The sequence below is a fragment of the Osmerus mordax genome, chromosome 1 (assembly GCF_038355195.1).
Source record: "Osmerus mordax isolate fOsmMor3 chromosome 1, fOsmMor3.pri, whole genome shotgun sequence".
Lineage (NCBI taxonomy): Eukaryota > Metazoa > Chordata > Actinopteri > Osmeriformes > Osmeridae > Osmerus > Osmerus mordax.
The window spans coordinates 18,620,925-18,640,289 of NC_090050.1; the positions used below are offsets into that span (position 1 = coordinate 18,620,925).

Below are 19,365 nucleotides of genomic sequence, written 5' to 3' on the forward strand. Positions count from 1 at the left end.
CTGGGCAAAAACTGTGAGTGTGTGTGTGTATGCGCGAGTGTGCGTACGCATGTGTGTGTCTGTGTGTGTCTGTGTGTGTCATGTGTCTCTAACCCTCTATACTGTTTGTGCCATGCTGGGCGTCCCTCAGGAGAATGAGGAGGGCAGCTGGGCTCAGGTAAGATAACTCCTCCCCTAACAACGGCCTGCGGTCGCCATAACAACACACACCTGTCAGAAGGAGCCCAGTCCACACTGATACTCTGAGATAGGAAACACACAAACACGCACACACTCTCTCTTTCACCTATCGCTCACAAACACACTCTCTCACGCACACACACGCAGACACACACACACACACGCTAACCGTGTGTTTCTCCCTGCAGACCCTGGCGTATGGGGATATGAACCATGAGTGGATAGGTAATGAGTGGCTGCCCAGCCTGGGCCTGCCCCAGTACCGCTCCTACTTCATGGAGTGTCTGGTGGACGCCCGCATGCTGGACCACCTCACCAAGAAGGACCTGAGGACCCACCTCAAGATGGTGGACAGCTTCCACAGGTCTGTCACCATGGCAACTAACCCCCACGGATGTGTTTGGCTTTTTTTTCTTGTTTTTCTGTGTTTACATGTTTGCGTTACAGATTATAGTTGGACACGGAATAAACTTGTGTGTATGTGTGTGTGTGTCTGTGCGTGCATGTGTCTAAAATAGGGCCAGTCTGCAATATGGTATTATGTGCTTGAAGAGACTCAATTATGACAGGAAAGACCTGGAGCGCAGGAGAGAGGAGAGCCAGCACGACATGAAAGGTACACTCACAACACACACACACACACGCACACAGACCACACACAGCCATGGACACACACGCAGACACATTCACAAACACGTACATGGTTTAGACACATGATATCTAGACCACACAGGCAGGCATGGAAACACACACACACACAGAAACACTGAAGTGTTCTCACAGTGCCATCTGGTGGAGCTGATGAGTACTGCTTCAGTAGATAAGTGTAACAGCTGAGCCTGGTACTGTCCAAAGCCAGTTTGGCTCCCAACCTTGATAGAGCAACACCCCCCCCCCCTCTCTCCCCCCCCCCCCCCCCCACACACACACTCACAAATACACACACACACACACATTCAAACACTGAGACACACATACATACACAGCCAAAGCCTTGCGACCTTACGACCTTGAGCTCTGTACATGAACTTGACTCAGCTGTTGTGTCTCATCAGAACCTTCCCCCCTCTCTCTCTTACACAAACACACACAATTTCTCACTCTCTCACACACACCACACACTCACCGCCTGTTCCAATTGAGAAAGCTAGTTGGCAGCTGTGGTTTGACAGAACAAAGAGGAGTGTGCCTACGAATTTACACTATACTCATATAAGCATTATCGGTCAATATCTCCCTTTTTGTCTCTCTCCCTCCTTTTCCCTCCCTCTCCCTCCCTCACCCTCTCTCTCTCCTTTATGGTACCGTGTGTAGATGCGCTGGTGTGGACGAACGAGCAGGTGATCCACTGGGCTCAGTCCATCGGTCTGAGGGAGTACAGCACCAACCTGCTGGAGAGTGGGATCCACGGAGCTCTCATCTCTCTGGACGAGACCTTTGACTACAGCAGCCTAGCTCTCATACTGCAGATCCCCATGCAGAACACACAGGTACACACACACACACACACACACACAGGTATAGACTGACACTCACACACACACACACACACAGGTATAGACTGACACTCACACACAGAACACACAGGTTTACACTCACACACACAGAACACAGATTAACACAGAAACACACCCTGCATGCACACCTACAAACAAGGTACCAAAAAATTGGGGGGGAATCTTGTTTTTCAGGCGCGCCAGGTTCTGGAGCGAGAGTTCAACAACGTCCTGGCTCTGGGTACTGACCGTCAGCTGGAGGAGGTGAGGCAGGGCCTTGCACACTCAACACCAGGGCCTTGCACACTCAACACCAGGGCCTTGCACACTCAACAACAGGGCCTTGCACACTCAACATCAGGGCCTTGCACACTCAACATCAGGGCCTTTCACACTCAACATCAGGGCCTTGCACACTCAACATCAGGGCCTTGCACACTCAACACCAGGGCATTGCACACTCAACATCAGGGCCTTGCACACTCAACATCAGGGCCTTGCACACTCAACATCAGGGCCAATGTGCTACAGTGTCAATATACTGGAGGCCTACATTGAACACTGTCTCTGTCTGCAGAGTGGGGATGATAAGACTTTCCGCCGTTCTCCGTCATGGCGAAAGCGTTTCCGTGCGCGGGAGGGAGGGGCTGGCCTGGGGATGATGGCGGGATCCATGGAAACGCTCCCCGCAGGGTTCCGCATGCCCTCCATGTCCGTCCCTCCGTCCATGTCTCTGGTGCCCAAGAAACAGCTGCAACCTGAAGGTGTGTGCGTGGATGTCTGTGGATGAGACAGTACTGGGCCTTACAACAATAACCGGCTAACCAATTGCTTTGCATGTGTGTGCTTTGTGTCTAACTATGCTTGTGTAGCACTCTCTGCTTGGCCTGACTAACTGCATGCCTTTGTCCTCTTGCTCTGCTACACTCCTTTCTGCCATGCCTTGTCTAGCTCCTCCTCCGGCGCCACAGAGACTGGACCCCTCGGCGGTGCGGACCTACTCATGCTAATTACACTCCACTCCGCTTACTAACAGGAGCACTGATGCTAACAGGTGAGCTAACCCCTCTCCCACACTACCTAGCACCTAAGCAGCTAAGCTAACAGGTGAGCTATCTACACGTCAGTGCTAACTTACAGCTAGACTTAAGCCTGAGCTAGCTCTCTTCCAGGAGTAACTGGGGATAAACAGGTGAGCCCTGAAACCAGCATGAATGTTTGTTGGGTTTCTGGAATTGGTTCAATGTGTTTCTGTCTCTTTTTTCCCTCTCTTTCTCTTCTTCCACCCAGTGCATTCTCATTACCTGTACGGACACATGCTTGCGGCCTTTCGAGAGTGACATGCCAAATCTGGAGAGAGACCTGGTCGTCAGGGGGCTCATCAAATCCCCCCCCCCCCCCCCCCCCTTGTACCCAGCCTCACCTCCCACCTCTCCCCCCTCACCTCACACCCGCCCTGGACACGTGCAATACAATTTAGAGGTGAACTGAACTCCCACCTTGGAACTCTTGAGCGTGCTCATTGGCTGCGCTCGCTGCTGTAGAGGAGACTCCTCCCAGTCTCTCCCAGTAACCCCAGTGCTCCCAGTAGCCTTGTTGTTGTGGTGTAGTGCTTCTGCTCCTACTCCTGACCCCTGACCCCTGGTCCATTCTGTGGGTTCTAGTCTTCATCCTCCTCATCAGCCTCATCTGTGGATTTGACTCTTAACTTGTCTAACTCTAAGGTCCAACTCCAGATTGCAACCGTCACACTGTCCCCTGGACCTAGAGAAGGTCAGAGTGGAGAGGACATCAGTAGGTCTAGATGTCTGAGGGTGATAGGTGTTGATTTGGATTCGGATTGAACCTATTGGGTGTGTCAATGAAAAATCACAATACACGTTGCCCCCTATCGGTTATGCAAGGTACTACTCATTATCGTCTGTACATAAAATGGATGACTTATGTTTTTTATAGAAATATATATAAATATATATATTGGAATTATATATGGAGAATATTATACTATCATTGCTGTATGAAACCCAATGCCCTGTATTCGGTAGTGACTGTTCTCTTCCTGTGTTGGACCTCTGTGTGTCTTATATGCTGTCAGTGTGTGAACTGTTAGTGGGAGGAACTCACTAAGTAGGGGTGTGTTGTGTGTGAATACTAAAAGGACTCTCTACAGGTTTAAGGGTCCAATTCTATACTGTTCAGTTCCCTTTTCCTGCCACCTCTCCCATTTCCTTACCTCCATCCTTGTTTAGCACTATGTAGCTCCTCCCTCTCCCCTTCGGCTTCCCTCCCCCTGCCTCTAGGTTGACATGATGTAGCTAACATGATTAGAGTAGAGCGTTTGTAGACGTGAGCGAGCCAGAGAGCCAGCATATGGGCTGTTTGTGAATGAAAGCTCCAGTCTCTTATATCTGGGACTGGAGGCACTCTGCGTCGCCCCAGACTACCAGGAGTGTGTGTCTGGGGGTCTCTGTTTAGATGAGTTGTGAGAGTGTCCACTGTAGCTGTTTCTGGGTGATTCCGTATTTCTTTTCTAATCAAACTGTAAATTGCTGCTTGGCACCAGCCAATGAAATCGACACAAAACTGGTCACCTGACACAGACATCACATCATGTTTGGGTGCATCCTGCCCCCACCCTCTTCCTGTCTAGTTGCCATGGGGATGTGACAGTGGCCAGTACTGTTCTCTGACTGTCGGGATGCTGTGTGTGACCTGCTCCTGCTGTCCAATGAGAGTATGGTATCAGTGAACCAGTGAATTGTTGGGTGGGTGTATTATCTTTTTTATTTGACAGACAATGTTCTAAAGGTGTAATGTGCTACTGTGGCAGCTATGAGTACTGTATGTGTATTTATTCCAGGTGTGAAATGATGCTGACAAATCAATACTTTATTATTTGGCTATTTAAATGAAGTGTATTGTATTTATGACACTATATAGACATACTAAGTAAATCTGTTTTTTTAAGATAAAAGTTGAATGATGTGTGTTTATTTCATGTTTGGGTGATGTTGGTGCGTGTGTGAAGGACATTCATTGGCAAGATATTGAAAATGGTCTTTAATGCAAGGACTGGTCAGAATATCACTTCTTGCAAAATCTACAAATACACAACAATCTTCGTTATAAAAGTCAAAAATAAGTTAGCAAAAAATAGAAAATAAAATTGCAAAACCACTCTGTAGAAAAACGGAACGTATATACATCACTAGCATTCATAACCAGTTTAAATTAAGCAGATCTTGGTCAAAACTGCCATGGTACATGATTGGCCCCACAAATAAACTCATGTTTTTAAGCATAAAACACACACAAACAGAATGCAAGATAGATCAGGGATCTAGGTTTCGAAAGATTGGATTTCTTTAAGTTAGGACAGAAAAACTAGGCTTTCTCTCCACCTCAGAATGACTCCAGGCAGAAGCCTAAGGGAGATCCCCACTGGAAGTAGATCTTTGGTGAAAGTCATGCAGGAGTCAGTGGGTTCTCATGGTAGTCTCTGGTCCTGGAGCTGTGGGGGAGGTGTGGACCACAGAGTTCAAGAGGAAGGAGAGGAGGAGAGGAGGAGAGGAGAGGGGAACCTCAGAAGGGAACAAGGCCTTAGGGTAGAGGAGCGGAGAGAGAGACATCAGATTGGAGTAGAGGAGAGGAGAAGGGCACCTCAGAAGGGAACAAGATCTCAGGGTGGAGAAGAAGAAGAAGAGGACTGAGGTTGGTTCTATACGTTTTGGTGCCCAGATGATCACTAGAGATCATAAAACACAAAGTCTATTTTTCAGATTGGTGTCACGTTATTCTATGGTAGGATTCACATGAATGGTGATTTGATAAAGAATCATGACTTCATGACAATGATCTAAAAATGTCAATACTGGATGAATGGCCTTCTCTAGAACTCAGCCCCGGTGTGTTAGCCTCTGTGTGTCTGACTCTGGCGCTCACGCTGGGGGGCTTTACTTGGGAATGTCCACCGGTACTGGGTACACCACAGGTCCCTCAGCGGCTGTGATGCTGTCCACGATGGAGGTCAGGGAGCGCAGGTTGGTCTGGTCTGGAGAGTCGGCGCTCAGAAGGTCTGGGGAGGAAGAGGGGCCAGGTCAGCACCCAGCAAGGTGTGATGTGTGTGTGTGTGTGTGTGTGGGGGACCACGTACCCTCGTTGCTGTAGTTGTGCGTACACTGGTCCGAGGCGGTGCTCCACTCTGGGCTGCTACAGCAGGTGCTGCCTGATCTCTGCTCGCTTGACGACGACACCTGTTGCCATGGAGACGCAGACAGAAGGCGCTGTCAGTCACTCTGTGTTATGACACATCATGCCCCACCCTACACAGACACACCAGAAACAGTAAGCGGCTCACTGCGACGCACAACTCACACACACACACACAAACACACACACACACATGCACAAGACTTGGACTGAACATACACACCATATCATTGTGGTAAAGCTAACCTACACCAGTCCTTAGAATCCATGTTGTTTGGTCAGTTCCATAGGAACACAAAGTCAATAAGAGAACGTTATTTGATATCTTAAAGATCAAATCTGTAACTTGAAACCAAACAGAATATGTAAGTCATGCTGGACATTACAGTATATCCTTCATCAATGACTTTAAATAGTCAAAACAGTTTTTTATGAAATCATACATTTCTAAATACAAGATCATTCTAGAGATTCCAGTTTGATTGTATCTGACCATGTTTGTAGCTGAGACACGTGTGATCAGTTTTTTTTTATGAATGAGGAGATTTACTACTGTACATCTGGATTCATATAGCAGTTATTACACTACTCTTTCAATATCTGAAGATAACTTACTACTACCATACTACTCAGACTACAGATGTTTTTAAACAAAACCTAAAAACATATCTTTAAAAAAAGCTTTTGACTAAATGTATTTTATAGGTTTTGCTTTTAACTATTTATTGACCTTGATCTTTTTTAATTTTAATTATTAACTTTGATTCTTTTAAATGTGCATTATTATATGCTCTGTAGCACTTTGATATTGCTTTAATGTAAAGTGCAATACAAATACAATTTATTATTATTATTATTATTACTACTACTACACCCAGTGCTAACATTGACATTGGTAACCTCTCTTAACTACGAACACACACACAGACACACACACGGCACAGACATGAAAGCGTAAGCATTATAAGATATCCTTACATCTACGTGTCAGAAACCACACATGTCCTTCTATCTGTCTGGAGGAGGCTTTCTCCCTTTTACATTTGTCATCCTCTTTTTCATCTTCTCCGTCACTTTTTCTTAATTACTCTGACTCCATCATTCTGACTCCATCATTCTTTCTCCTGGCACTGTTCTCACCTCCCTCCTCTTTCTCCTCTCTCTCCCCCTCATTCTCCCTCCCTCTCCCCCCGTCCTACTCACTCTGGGCTGGGGTCCCGCTGGCCGGTAATGGACGCCCTGCTGTCCGCTCTCGCTGTCCTGCTGGTTTAGCGAGGAGACCAGCGCCTGCAGCCTCTCGATGTACTGAATGGCGCTGCGCAGGATCTCCACCTTGGGCAGCCGCTGGTTGGGGTTCATGAGCGTGCTCCTCTTCAGGGCCTCGAAGGCCTCGTTCACCTTCTTCAGGCGGCGCTTCTCCCTCAGCGTGGCCGCTTTCCGACGGTCCATGGTCACCGTCTTGCGCTTGCAAAGCTTGCAGGCCCAGGGAAGACACTGCCCCGGGCAGTGGGGTTCTGAGTTGGGGGAGAGGCTGGAGGGAGAGGCCTTGTCCTCCATACCCGCGGCCCCTACCCCGACGCCTCCAGACAAACCCCCACACAGCCCCATCATGGAGCCCCTCTCCTGGTAGCCCCCCTGGTCGTACCCCCCAGGCAGACGGGAGGGGAAGTAGCTGTCCCCCCCCTCGTAGAAGCGCTGGTCAGGAAAGAAGTAAGGGTTGGTCTCAAACAGCTCCATGATGGACTCGGACTCTGAAGTGTGTGTTAGGGGGCTCCGGGTTCCCCTACGCTGGGTGTTCTAGGAGGAGGTAGGTCCTGCGCTTGGAAATGGTGTGTGAAGGAGAGTGTGTTTGTGCCTCTCCCCGTCCTGGCCTAAGTCTGTGCAGAGAGGGAGATGTGTAGAGAACAACTGTTGTGTGGAGCAACTGTAGGCTGGCATTTAAACCCCTCTGCCTGCTGCAGGATCACAGGGTTAAATTTAGCACGAGCCCCTAGAAACCTGACACGACGTTTAGCTGTTGCTGCACATCTACACTTCACATCTCTGTTGGACCCAGCTCTCCAGGGCTTTAGACGCGTGTGTGTGTGTGTATGTATGTGTGTGTGTGTATGTATATGTGAGTGTGTGTGTTTTTGCGTGTGTATGGGGCTCATGGTCTGTCATTGGCAGAGAGGTTGGAACATGATCTAGTTGCCGTAGAAATGGGTCTGATTCCCTCAGATCTGAGTGGACGATCAAAGATGAGGGCCTTAATGAGCTGATCCCAGACTCCCGTCCTCCTCTGTGACACGCGCATCACGTCCTCTGCCAGTCTGGACACAGCTGTCACCACTACTCTGGAGTTATGACACAAGTGGTCCTACCACAATGGTGTCGTTTGGTGTGGTTTATGATAAAAAAATGTTTTCAATCGGAAATCTATAGTTTGCATGTGCTTTTACATGAAAACAACATCAAATGTAGAATTGAATTGGATCATGAAAAGCAGGTCAAGACATTTGCCCACATCTAGAATGGAGTCATAGAAATAGCAGAAACTATTCACAGTCAGGCAGGACTGGACTGGTCTGCTTGTACAGTGATACAGCTGTATAGTCTGGAGTTGACATTGCCTGGTATTTGTCTCACTGAAGAGACTAACATCCGGTGGGATGGCCTTGGTTGTCCTGACCCTGGGCAGTGCTCGTGTTAGCCTAGCCGCCGGGCGCTAATCCCCTCAGGACATGTCTCACCTCATAGCTCACAGGCTAATTCAGACAGACTTCCGCTCAGACGGCAAAACAACCACACAGGCTTACTCGGGGGTCCTGACATCCCAGGACATGGCATCAACAAGACACGGCATGGCTTTATAGGACAAGGTTTGATGTGTCACGTCTTGGGAAAGGCAGGTCTGGGCAGATTTTGATACTGGTTGAACTTAGTGGAGGGTTGAGTACAAAGTGAATGGAATCAGTCTAAGAGCAGGTTTGGGTAAAGGGTCGAGGTAGAGATAGAGGGTAAAGGTAGTAGAGAGGTAGAGGGTAGTAAATAGTAGGTAGTAGATAGAATGTGGATGAGAGAGAGTAGAGAGTAGAGGGTAGTAGAGAGAGGGCAGTAGATAGAGGGTAGAATATAGAGGGTAGAGAGTAGAGGGTAGTAGAGCGAGGGCAGTAGATAGAGGGTAGTAGATAGAGGGCAGTAGATAGAGGGTAGTAGATAGAGGGTAGTAGAGAGAGGGCAGTAGACAGTGGAAGACAGTGGAAGACAGTGGATAACAGGTAGCAAATAGAAGGTGAAGGTAAAGGGTATAGATTAGAAGTTTGGGACAGGTCTGGACAGGGCTTGGTGGTGTCATGGCTGAGCTTGGTGCAGGGTGGTGGGGGGGGGGGGGGCTGTCAGGTTAGTCTGTGATGGATGCTCACTGATGGTGGATGGAGTACAAAGAGGCCTGTGTGGGACTCGGGCGCAAGGGGAGGAGGAGGGGGGAGGTCCAACAGTTTGTCAGAGTCACTCATAACCCCTCGTCATCCTAACCTCATTGTCAGCAGAACTAGAGCACCGAGCTAGAGTGTGTGTGTGTGTGTTGCAGGGTAGTGTCCGAAGTGTCATTCTGGTTGAGAGTAAAATCCCCTTTCAGCATTTGGAAGTGAACAGTTGGGGTAGCGCACAGCAGGGGGGCCACAGTGTTTACTTCTGAAGCACAGTTGTTGTATATGGCGTTCTGCTCTGTGTCCAGTCCCTTCAGGTTGAGTCTCGGCCCTACAGACTGAACACAACCTTTTGTAGTACATTTACATGTATTCATTTAGCAGACGCTTTTATCCAAAGCGAAGTAAAAAAGTAAATGATCTGAAATATGTACAGGTATCTGTACTTACCTAGATTTGCTGTCAAAGTACATTTTATTGCCTTATATCATCCAAACCTATTTCACTATTCATACAATCCAAACCTCTATGTACTTCAACACCTCGACATACATCAATAAATCAACAAGTGTGTGTGTGTGTGTACTGTATGTGGAAGTGTGTGACCAAGGGAGTTGCCCTGTCATTGCCAACAGTATGCCACTCTTCCTCAATGACAAGCAGCAGCACATTGCAGGACAGCTGGGGGTGGGGGTTGAGGGGTGGGGGGTTATGGACTGTCCATTACTATTCCTGAAGGTTCCTTCTCTAGTAACCAAAGCATTTAGTTTATTCTTTCTATTACGAGTTTGGAAAGGCTGAATCCCTTCCTTGAGATCACATCTACTGCATGAGATACAAACAGAAGTGTGTTTGTGTGTGTGTGTGTGTGTGTCAGTGCGGAGGAGGGGTAAGGGGGTGGTCTGTTTTCTTACAGAAATGCTCCTATGTTACTGCATTAGTTCAGGAATGTGCTGCTTTGGCGGTCTGCCTCTCAACTCTCAGAAACAACATTATGAGCTGCCTCAGGAGAGGGCAGGGTCACCATAGTGACAGTCACAGATGTCTGTGACCATCGTTTCAGAGACTAGCAGTCCCTTTTGGCCAGTCTTTGTCTGTCCCTTCGCTTTGACAAGACTGCTCAGCATCAACACCTTGTCCATTAACACGATTGACTGTTGTTTTGAAGCAAATAAACTACTCGTATTCCCAAACCAAAAGCCTTCTCACACACTCTGATAATGGCTGGCAGTGATAATGGTGAACTGCACTGTAGATTCACTTCTACATTTGTATGGTTATGTTTAACCTGATGTCTCAAACGGCAACCTTCTTCTACTTGTTCAATTGAAACATCAAAATATTACTCACCATTGGTCACCATTTGAAAATGAATAAACAAGCAAAGTATTTCAAATACAATGTGACAGCCTCTCCCTGATCATGGTTGTGTACTGTACATACAGCATGAGCCACAGTCACTTTGTGGAGCGATGTCCCAAGGTGGCAGGGCCCCTCAACAGCCTGGTCATAGTCATTAGAATACTCCCATTCATCCCTTTATACAAAGAAGTTTCCCCACCTGTGTTTTCACAGCACTCTGGAGGCCCAGGAAAAGCCTTCTAAGTCGGGGGGAAACAGTAGTTGTGCGGGCCCAGCCACGCTGCTCCTCACTGGGGCTTTTATCGGGGTGTAATCCCCTACAACAAACAGAATGGACGGCATGCGCATACGCAGCTGTCACAGATTTAGTGCAAGTGGTGTCACGTTAAATCACAGGAATGGACTGAGCCTTGGAGTCTTCCACTGCCCTGCCCTAGCCTGGCATCCTACACACTGCTAGTTACACACACTAAAACTCACACAACACACAACTGTACTACCAAACACCACATACCACCTCTATACCTCAGACTGTAAACAAAGTCACATACAAAACATAAGCGTTTAACAAATAATCAGGGATGCGTGTTCTTTCCAGATCCTGAGCCACTCACTTTTGCTCATATACTCTACATTTCACAGAATCAGTATTCCTTCATTCTTAATCTCCTTCCCTCTCCAATGAAAAACAGATTAAAGTTAAATAAACAAAAGATGATCTGAAGCAACACCTTACAGTTTCATAAAGTACCTTACAAATTAATATTTTATGAATTGTATTTAATATTGTTGTGTTAGTCCTGTTGACCATAGTGGTGAATCTGGGGAGGAGACTAGGGAACATTCTGCACATGAACGAGCTCTTATGAACTGGCTTTTTGTATTGTATTGCCAATGTGTGTTTGTGTCCTTGGGCTGAGCGAGTAGAGGGTCAATGGATGGTTGGCGGTCACATGGCCCTGGCTCTGATCTTCCACATCTCACTTCCTGCCAGGACAAAGAGGATCCAGCCATTATCACTGTTCCTGATATCTGAAGTCCTGATATCACTGGTCTTTCAGAATCTCCATTTCTGTCCCTCCTTTGTGTTGGTCTCCATCTCCAGTGACCTTCTCCCATGTCAGCACTCTGATTTAGCGCCATGGTTTCTGTAGACACCAAATAGCCTTAGACAAAGAGAATGCGAGTGTGTGTGTGTGATTGTGAGTATAAGTGAGAGCAGACCTGCCAGTTACACATCTACTGTTAGAGCCACACAGATACAAAACCAGAGGAGCGATGAGGAGGTTAAACAGGCAGAGGGACAGTGACACAGATACCAGACAGATAATAGTCTTCCTGTAACATACCCTGACATCATAAAACCCTGTAGCACTCTCTTTAGCACACTACTACTAAGACAGGGACATACAGTTTGAACACAAGTCACTCTGATCCTCCTTCCAAAGGTGGTGGAAGTCAGACCTGAGACCATTTCATCTGTTCTGTGAGACAAAAGATGGTATTTCACATAACTTTGCTAAGGTGACAAAACTTGTTGTGGATGACTCCCAAGGCCAGAATCTTCACAAGTATTGGAACTATGTATAACTATGTCTCACTTCCCAACAATTTTCCCCTTCGGAAGTATTGCATAGGGGATGAGTGGGGTATGTGTTAAGGTTATTCTGGGATGTTGGGATGAATGTGCTGTAGCCGTGGTAACATGTGGATCCCCTTCCACTCCCTCCATGCCATTCTAGAACTGCCATAGGTGCCATGTCACTGTGGTGATCTGCTCTTCTCTTCTAGCATGGAGCTAGACCCTCCAAGCCTGGCCTACTGCCATACCAAGACCAAACCAGCATTCCACATACAAGTCCAACCCATTCCCAACGTCAGACATAGTTAACGCTCCTCTGGAACCAGTGTAGCTTGCTTTCCAACAGCTAGCGATTTAGTCTGTGCTACTGGTGACACAGCATACAGTATCTCATATATTAAAGAGGGTGATGCTGTTAACTACAAAGTTCTACACATTTCAACCAGTTTAAAAAGTAGAAGCATTTCATCAATGAACATTCAGGAGAGAGAGAGAGGCAGGTGCACAGAGTCAGTGCTGTCATGCGAGAGAGAGAGAGGACCCAGGACAGCTGGGCTGTCATACAATGACTTATTCTTCAGTCTCCACACTCCTCTGTACCAGCACATCCTGGACGTCAACTGGCTGGATCTAAGTGATAATAGCCATATTAGTACATTAATGCAGGGAATAAATATCCACAAATATTTTAATGGTTATCAATTACTTTATTCATAAGTCAGTTACATATAGGATAAGGCTTTACATCATAAGCAGATATAACAGATTTTGAGAAGCATTCTGCCACATGTGGAGCACCAGACTTCAGACCGTTGGTGAATGTTTCTTCTGGCCCACGGCAGGGGTCTGGGGAAGTTACGGGCAGTTTTTCATTTCTCAGAGCTTTCATTTGCAGTTGAGTTATGCTATTAAGTATATAATGTTTAATACTGAACAGCTTGAGAACACAGGCATGAAAGCCTCTATGCAGCACCACACGGTGGCAGAGACAGGAACATGTCAGAAGAGCAGTACCACACAGGAGAGGACAGGCGATATAGAGCTCTGAAGAAATCATTTGAAGACTGAAACTTCTTTGTATATGTATATATACACACACACACAATTATGTTACTGAGGTGAAGCAAAGCAGCAACAGCATTGCATCATTCAATAACTTAACCCTTAAACAAAGGATATCTAGCTAGATAGGTCTAAGTGCCACCAAACAAATTATGGAATAGCATATAACTAAAATAAATTGCCTTGGATTTAGGTGGATGCAAAAGTTCACCTTAATAAAGCATTTCAATAGCAAAACAAAAAACAATCATTGTATTCATTACATTTGGCAGTGTAACGCTTTCAAACCTCCATACATGTGCTGACAATAGTCCCCTTCATAGTTCAGTGACCATACTCTAGTAAGAGGGGACACATTTTTGCAAACACAAAACTAGCTGGCAACTTGGATCTCAAGTCATCAGAACATGTGACTTGTCTTTTCTCTTGACAACAGGTCCAAGCTAGTAGGCAGTAAACCAGAACAAGTCTGGAATTTACTGGTGCCCAAGTGCAGTGTTTCTACAGCCAGAACATTGGCCCCTATAGCGCTGTTCATTGAATATTGACCACATGCATAAGTAAAATAAAAACCATAAATAAAAATAAATACATAATTAAATGGAATCAGGCTAACCGGTACAAACATTAACCCATTGGAGAAGCTCTCACTACTGACCAATGGTAGACAGCCTGACTAGGCAAATTAGAAAACAAAACATATTGGCAAATATGAAAAAATGTATTCATATGAGTATTTTTTTTTTTTTTTTTTTTTTTTTTTTTAAGGTATTCCTTCTAAACATTTGGCAAGAAGACCATCAGACATTGCAGTGTTTTGTTTGTATAGTGCTGCTTGGCATGTTTCTAAACAAAAAGATGATGTGTGTGTGTTTGTATGTATGCATCTGTACATGCTTGTGTCTGCTTGTGTGTGTGTGTGTGTGCATGCACGTCTCACAGGATGAAGATCTTGATGACCTTCTGTATGATCTGTCCACAGCCAGGGCAGGGAGCCTGGAACTTGTGCAGCCTCCTGGCACAGGGGAAGCATGTGAGCAGGTGAGCCGTGCGGCCGTGGATGATATTGCCGTTCCGCGGCCGCACTCGACACAGCTTACAGGGCTCCAGCAAGGCCTCGGGCCTAGCCTCCACCTCCATCCCCAGGCTTTCCTGACTCTCCGAGAGCTGCTCCTCCCTGGTCCCCCCTGGTGGCCGGGGTCCTTTGCCTTTCCCGCCCCCCCCGGGGGGCAGAGGGCGCTCGGCGGTGGAGTGGGAGGGCAGGATGACCGGGTCGGACACGGCTCTGACACAGTCGGGCACGTCGACGCCCGTGTCGCTGTCCTCCTCCTCGTCATGCTGGCTTAGAGTGCTGCATGCTGGGATGTCGGGGACAGAGAGGGAATGGGCCAATCGAGGGACATCCTTGTACCAGTTCCTTCGCAGGGCCCAGCAGCGTACACAGTAGCGCTGGAGAGGAGAGTTGAACTTCTTACACTCTGAACACTGCCACGCATCCTGAGGAACAGACAGAGAACTCACATTACAGCTGCGGCCTTGTGAGAGCCTTGTCATGTGACGTGATATAAAAACAAAATAAAAAGGGAATTTGCAAAAAGACTTGAAAAGGCAGATGGGACGGATCATGGACATACCTGTATGGAGATCTCTGTATCTGTATCATCACTCAGACACTGGGAATCCTCATCAGGCTCCTCGTGCATCTGAACACACCAGAAAGTTCACCACCTCGCACTGCTTCCCAACATCCAACCTTTCAGTCAGGACATTCTAGATGGTGGTGAGCCGTGCCCTAGACCTCAGTCCTTCCTACCTCCTTATCAGCCTTCTCCTCTTTTCCGCCAGCCTCCTCCTCGTCAGCTGGGAACTCCCCCTCTCCTGCGCTCCCCTCCTCCTTCATCTCCACGCTCACCTGTTCACTCTCGCCCTCCGTCAGGAACCACAGGTCGTCCGTGGTGTCGGACACGATGGCCGTGTCCTCCTCCTGAGTCACAGACAGCTGAGTTCTCAGTCAGCACGTCTGATGTCATCACTGTGAGCCCTCAGTTACGATGTCTGATGTCATCCCAGCGAGCCCTCAGACGGCTGATGTGATCAGTATCTGTGACTGTTCCACCCTCAGTCTAGTGCCCACTTCCAGTTCAACTCTGACCACAACTAGAGACAAGAGATACTGTGTGGTACTTTGAAAGTAGTAAGTGTTCATTTGTCCTTACTTGGTTAGTGTGGATGTCGGTAGATCCGTTGCTTCTGCGGCTGTAGTTACTGCGGAGATTACCCAGGAACCACCAGGGCAGGCCTGAAAGGTCCCACTCATCCAGGGTGACATCCAGCTTGGGCCGCTTGCAGGCTGACCTTGGCAGGCCATCCAGCGAGTCTGGAGAGGGACCAGGGATTAGAGCCCAATCCTCCCCCATCTTGTATTACAGCTTTAACACTAAAGCCAGTTCAGCTACTTAATACTACTTCAAAAGCATATGTGTCCCGTGTGTGTGTTGAAGCAGGCCACAGGGCCAGGCCGAGGAGGACCTTGGTAAAACCGGTTTACCTTCATCAGGCTCGCGAGGTCGTCTCTGAGAAGGGGTCTGCAGGGGGAGTGGACGGTCACTGACCGCACCCACACCTGCCTTGGCCACACCCCCACACACCTGCACAGGTAGGAAGAGAGGAGTGGAGAGCCAATCAGACCACAGAGCAGGAGCTAGGTAAAGGGCGGAACCACAGCTCCCTGTCAGCATAGCCTCGCTTGGGGAGGGGGGGTCCCCTCACAGGGTGGGCAGCGAGGGGAAGGGCCGTTGGGTAAGGGAAGTGGGGTAGGGGAAGAGGTACTTGGGAGGGGGGGCTGGGGGAGTGAGGGGCAACAATAAATGACAGAGGGGTAAGAAAGAGCCAGAGGCAAACACACACATTCAACCCAAGAACACTGACATGTATTTTGAGAGCAGAAGATTTAGGTAGATTGACACAGGCCTAATCAGACAGGTATTAATACAGAGAATCCACTGCACACACTAATCTAGATCACACACGCAAGCAGACATTAGAGATTAAGCAGTGCATGCATTTCTGACAATTCTAAGGGGAAAATAGTGGGTGGGAGCAGAGGGGCCAGAGGAGGTGTGTGGATAGCCCAGCAAGGTGGGGGTGCTGGAGGTAAATGGCTGTAGGTCTGTCGGGGGAGGCGGGGAAGGGACAGGTGGGGTGAGGGCGGGTCGTTGCTGGGCCCTGTGACTTGTTCAGGAGCTGTGTTCCCCCCAGCCCGGAGCAGAGAAGAGAACTCTGAGACAGACAGAGACAGGGACTCTGCCCCCCATCCACTGGAGAGTCACTGGGGGGGTCAGCCCAGACACCACTACCACAGTAGACCAGACCAGGGATGGGGTTGTACAGAGACGGTGCCACTCTGTACAGGTATGTCACTACCGGAGACAGCTGCCCCGCCCTCCCCTCACAACACACAAGCCACGCAGATCCACAACCAGAGTCGAAAATGTGTCAATGCAGGACAACAGGATTTTAGTGCAGCAGCTGAACCGACGGCTCAATATAAACTATTTTTCTGGACTCTTCATTGGCTGGCGGTTGTGTGGTGCTGGGGGTTTGTGTGGCATGTTGTGTGTGGTGAGGTAGGTGGGAAACGAGGCTCTGTTTCTCCTGAGCACCATGCTTCAGCTTTACCTGACCGCGATCCTCCACTCCGCCCTCAACACACTCACGGCCCACAGAATGACTCTCTGCAGCGTCTGCGTTTCAAATGAGACACAGTAACATACATACACACACCCTTTAACAGGGACACTCTCACGCTGACTAGTTTTTTAGGGACTTTGTAAAAGAAGTGTGTGGGTAAGGACTAGGGAGGCACCACGCAACACACTGTTTTCAACCACACACACAGACTCTGTACCTCTCTCTCTGCAACACACACGCACATTCTCACATAAACACACTTACATTTGCCTCCTCCAACAAAAACATTCTTAAGACTTAAGTGACAAACATGGAGAGATGTTTAAGTAAGAATGTACAGCTTCAAGTCAACAATCACATAAGACAATGTGCAGAGCCCACTATATTCTAAATACATCATAACTGTTTTTTTTTTTTTTATTATTCATCATACATAAAATGAAAGAAAATAACAAGTGTGAATACATTTGACACTGATAATGATCACAATGCTAGCACAATGACTACTCTTGAAAAGTTGACTGCACCCCCACAACAATGTCATGTATAGAGCCCCAAGCAATTGAATTGTTCTCAGTCAGTCACAATTGATAAATACACTTAGAACACCAAAAATCACTTACCAGAACAATTCAGCACAACTAAGTACTTCTTCAGCATCTCGTAGACTGGACTGTAACACAAGAAAATAACTTTAAAAAGATGTACATCCTTCCATTGCTTAAGCAAGTGTGCATGTGCAAAACAGCATTGTGCGTGTGTGGATGAGGAAAGTGTTTGCCCGTGTGCAACGTTGCTGCTTTCCTCACCTGGGGTTTTTAACAGAGAAGCTCTCCACCTCCAGAAGCTCTCCCAAAGGGTCGTCCTGACAGTGGACTATGTGCTGTCTTTGTTTGTCATACAGCTGCTTTCCCATGATGTACTGACCCAGGTGGTGCATGACCTAAACACACATTCACCATGAGCCACAGGACTTGCATGGATGATGCAAGTCACAACCATCAGGTGATGTACTACTGTCTACATCTCACTGCTAATGGAGACAGTCCTTGTCAACACCAAATACACGATTCCATGTGATGAGCTACTCCGTTGTTACTCGTAATGATAACAACACTCGTTAGCTCTAAACTTACCTCCTTGAGGGTGAAAACCTCTTCCTGAGCTCCCGCCACACGCAAAATCTGCAGAAGAGGAGCTTTGGGCTGCACCTACCGCACACATAACACCCACAGACAAACATTAAATCACTGGAAAAGCAAGGGGTTTGATGAAGTTACTCAAAGTTTCATTTTCTATCTCACCTGGCTGCCCTCCCCAGGCAGTACCCTGCATGCTGAGCTAGTTGCTGCTTGCGGGTGTGAAGATAACGAGTTCATAGTCAGCAGACAAAATCTGAAAGAATCGTTTTTAATAATTGCTATTATTATTATAGAAACTTGAGGTAAGAGACAAGGTAAATCATTTCACTCTGCTAGTTAATAGTTGCTTCAGCTGCATGTGGAAATAGCCTAGCCGTTCAGTAAACATTCGACATAATGGCTAATATTTGGTCCAAGCAGTGATAACCAACGCTGGCAGTAGACCACGGTTCAATGATTTACAGACTAAGTTTTAACAAAGTTAAACGTTGCTGGCTACACACTTGCTCACTAACAACGTTCGACTGACAATGTGCACAGCAGTGTTGGCACCACACTGTTCCCTTCTCTGAAATTGTCCATTATAAGGCTATCCTCCTGTGCTACTTAGCTAGCTCTCTAGATAGCTTAGTAGTAGCTAGATAGCTTCTAAGCAAGTTTAGCCACGGCAATTCTGCCGTTATCTTCCAATTCTAAACGACGCCACCTCAATGCATGTCTGCACTAACGTTTGAGGGGATGATAGTTTACAGATAGCTGGCCAAAGTACCTAAATTAGTGGCAGGTGGCACGCATCAGGTAGCTAGTTACCTGATGCGTGCCATCTTTTCAAATAGTAGCTACTAGCTACTATTTGAAAAATAGCTACTATTTGAAAAGATATAGGCAACACTGCCGTTACGGCAAATCTTACCTCAATGTCTCGGCGTTACCGTTAGTTGTGCATCATTGGAAAGGTGGCTACATTGTTGCAGCCCGTGTTATTCATACCTAAAATGCACCTGTTTAGCTAATGCGTGCAAAAGGAGGGTTCCTAGTTAGCCATGAATGTACACACTAGCATTAGCTAACGTAGCGGAAGCAGTTTCCGTGATTCAAATTCAACACATAGGTCCAAGTGAACACAACTTCCTGCAAAAAGAGCACAAGAATGTCTGACGTCCATGTGGCCACTACAACAATGTATCAGGAACCATTTTCTTATGCTTAGTTGCAACATGAATATTGATATG

At 47.4% G+C, this 19,365-nt stretch overlaps 3 protein-coding genes across 5 annotated transcripts in view; 1 reads left to right on the forward strand and 2 right to left on the reverse strand.

The window, feature by feature from the left end:
• Positions 1–3,016, forward strand: part of ppfia4 (PTPRF interacting protein alpha 4) — a 37,130-nt gene extending 34,114 nt beyond the window's left edge. The window contains 7 exon segments of the mRNA XM_067230854.1: positions 131–157; positions 369–544; positions 699–796; positions 1,495–1,670; positions 1,872–1,940; positions 2,254–2,440; positions 2,967–3,016. Coding sequence (XP_067086955.1) covers positions 131–157; positions 369–544; positions 699–796; positions 1,495–1,670; positions 1,872–1,940; positions 2,254–2,440; positions 2,967–3,016 — 783 coding nt within the window.
• A 1,705-nt stretch (positions 3,017–4,721) lies between these two features.
• On the reverse strand, positions 4,722–7,790 carry myog (myogenin). The gene is made up of 3 exons (XM_067230387.1): positions 7,089–7,790; positions 5,830–5,929; positions 4,722–5,751 (listed from the first exon to the last, which is right to left on the reverse strand). Exons 1-3 carry the CDS (start codon positions 7,620–7,622, stop codon positions 5,630–5,632), a joined length of 756 nt encoding a protein of 251 aa, XP_067086488.1. The 5' UTR covers positions 7,623–7,790; the 3' UTR covers positions 4,722–5,629.
• Positions 7,791–14,107: 6,317 nt separating this feature from the next.
• Positions 14,108–19,186, reverse strand: mdm4 (MDM4 regulator of p53). 3 transcript variants are annotated; one of them, XM_067240053.1, is made up of 11 exons: positions 19,047–19,186; positions 18,296–18,386; positions 18,128–18,202; positions 17,801–17,934; positions 17,615–17,664; positions 16,980–17,044; positions 15,850–15,949; positions 15,518–15,678; positions 15,115–15,285; positions 14,936–15,004; positions 14,108–14,798 (listed from the first exon to the last, which is right to left on the reverse strand). In XM_067240053.1, the coding sequence occupies exons 2-11, from the start codon at positions 18,368–18,370 to the stop codon at positions 14,238–14,240; spliced, it is 1,461 nt and encodes a 486-aa protein (XP_067096154.1). In that variant the 5' UTR covers positions 18,371–18,386; positions 19,047–19,186; the 3' UTR covers positions 14,108–14,237. The 3 variants fall into 3 exon arrangements, 2 of the variants coding, with proteins under 2 accessions (XP_067096154.1, XP_067096146.1); XM_067240045.1 differs by having other exon boundaries at positions 15,115–15,300; XR_010876868.1 differs by lacking the exons at positions 14,108–14,798; positions 14,936–15,004; positions 15,115–15,285; positions 16,980–17,044 and having other exon boundaries at positions 15,540–15,678.
• Between the last annotated feature and the right edge of the window lie 179 nt (positions 19,187–19,365).

Bases quoted from the DNA above. Each gene is read 5' to 3' on its own strand.
- myog (XM_067230387.1), bottom strand. From the start codon at position 7,622: ATGGAGCTGTTTGAGACCAACCCTTACTTCTTTCCTGACCAGCGCTTC. The intron at 5,930-7,088 runs GTGAGTAGGACG...CCATGGCAACAG, and splicing joins CAGCGGGACCCCAGCCCAGA to GTGTCGTCGTCAAGCGAGCA. The intron at 5,752-5,829 runs GTACGTGGTCCC...CTTCCTCCCCAG, and splicing joins GCACAACTACAGCAACGAGG to ACCTTCTGAGCGCCGACTCT.
- mdm4 (XM_067240045.1), bottom strand. From the start codon at position 18,370: ATGAACTCGTTATCTTCACACCCGCAAGCAGCAACTAGCTCAGCATGC. The intron at 15,950-16,979 runs GTAAAGCTGAAG...CTACCTGTGCAG, and splicing joins GAGTGGAGGATCGCGGTCAG to GTGTGTGGGGGTGTGGCCAA. The intron at 15,679-15,849 runs GTAAACCGGTTT...GTCCCTCTCCAG, and splicing joins ACCTCGCGAGCCTGATGAAG to ACTCGCTGGATGGCCTGCCA.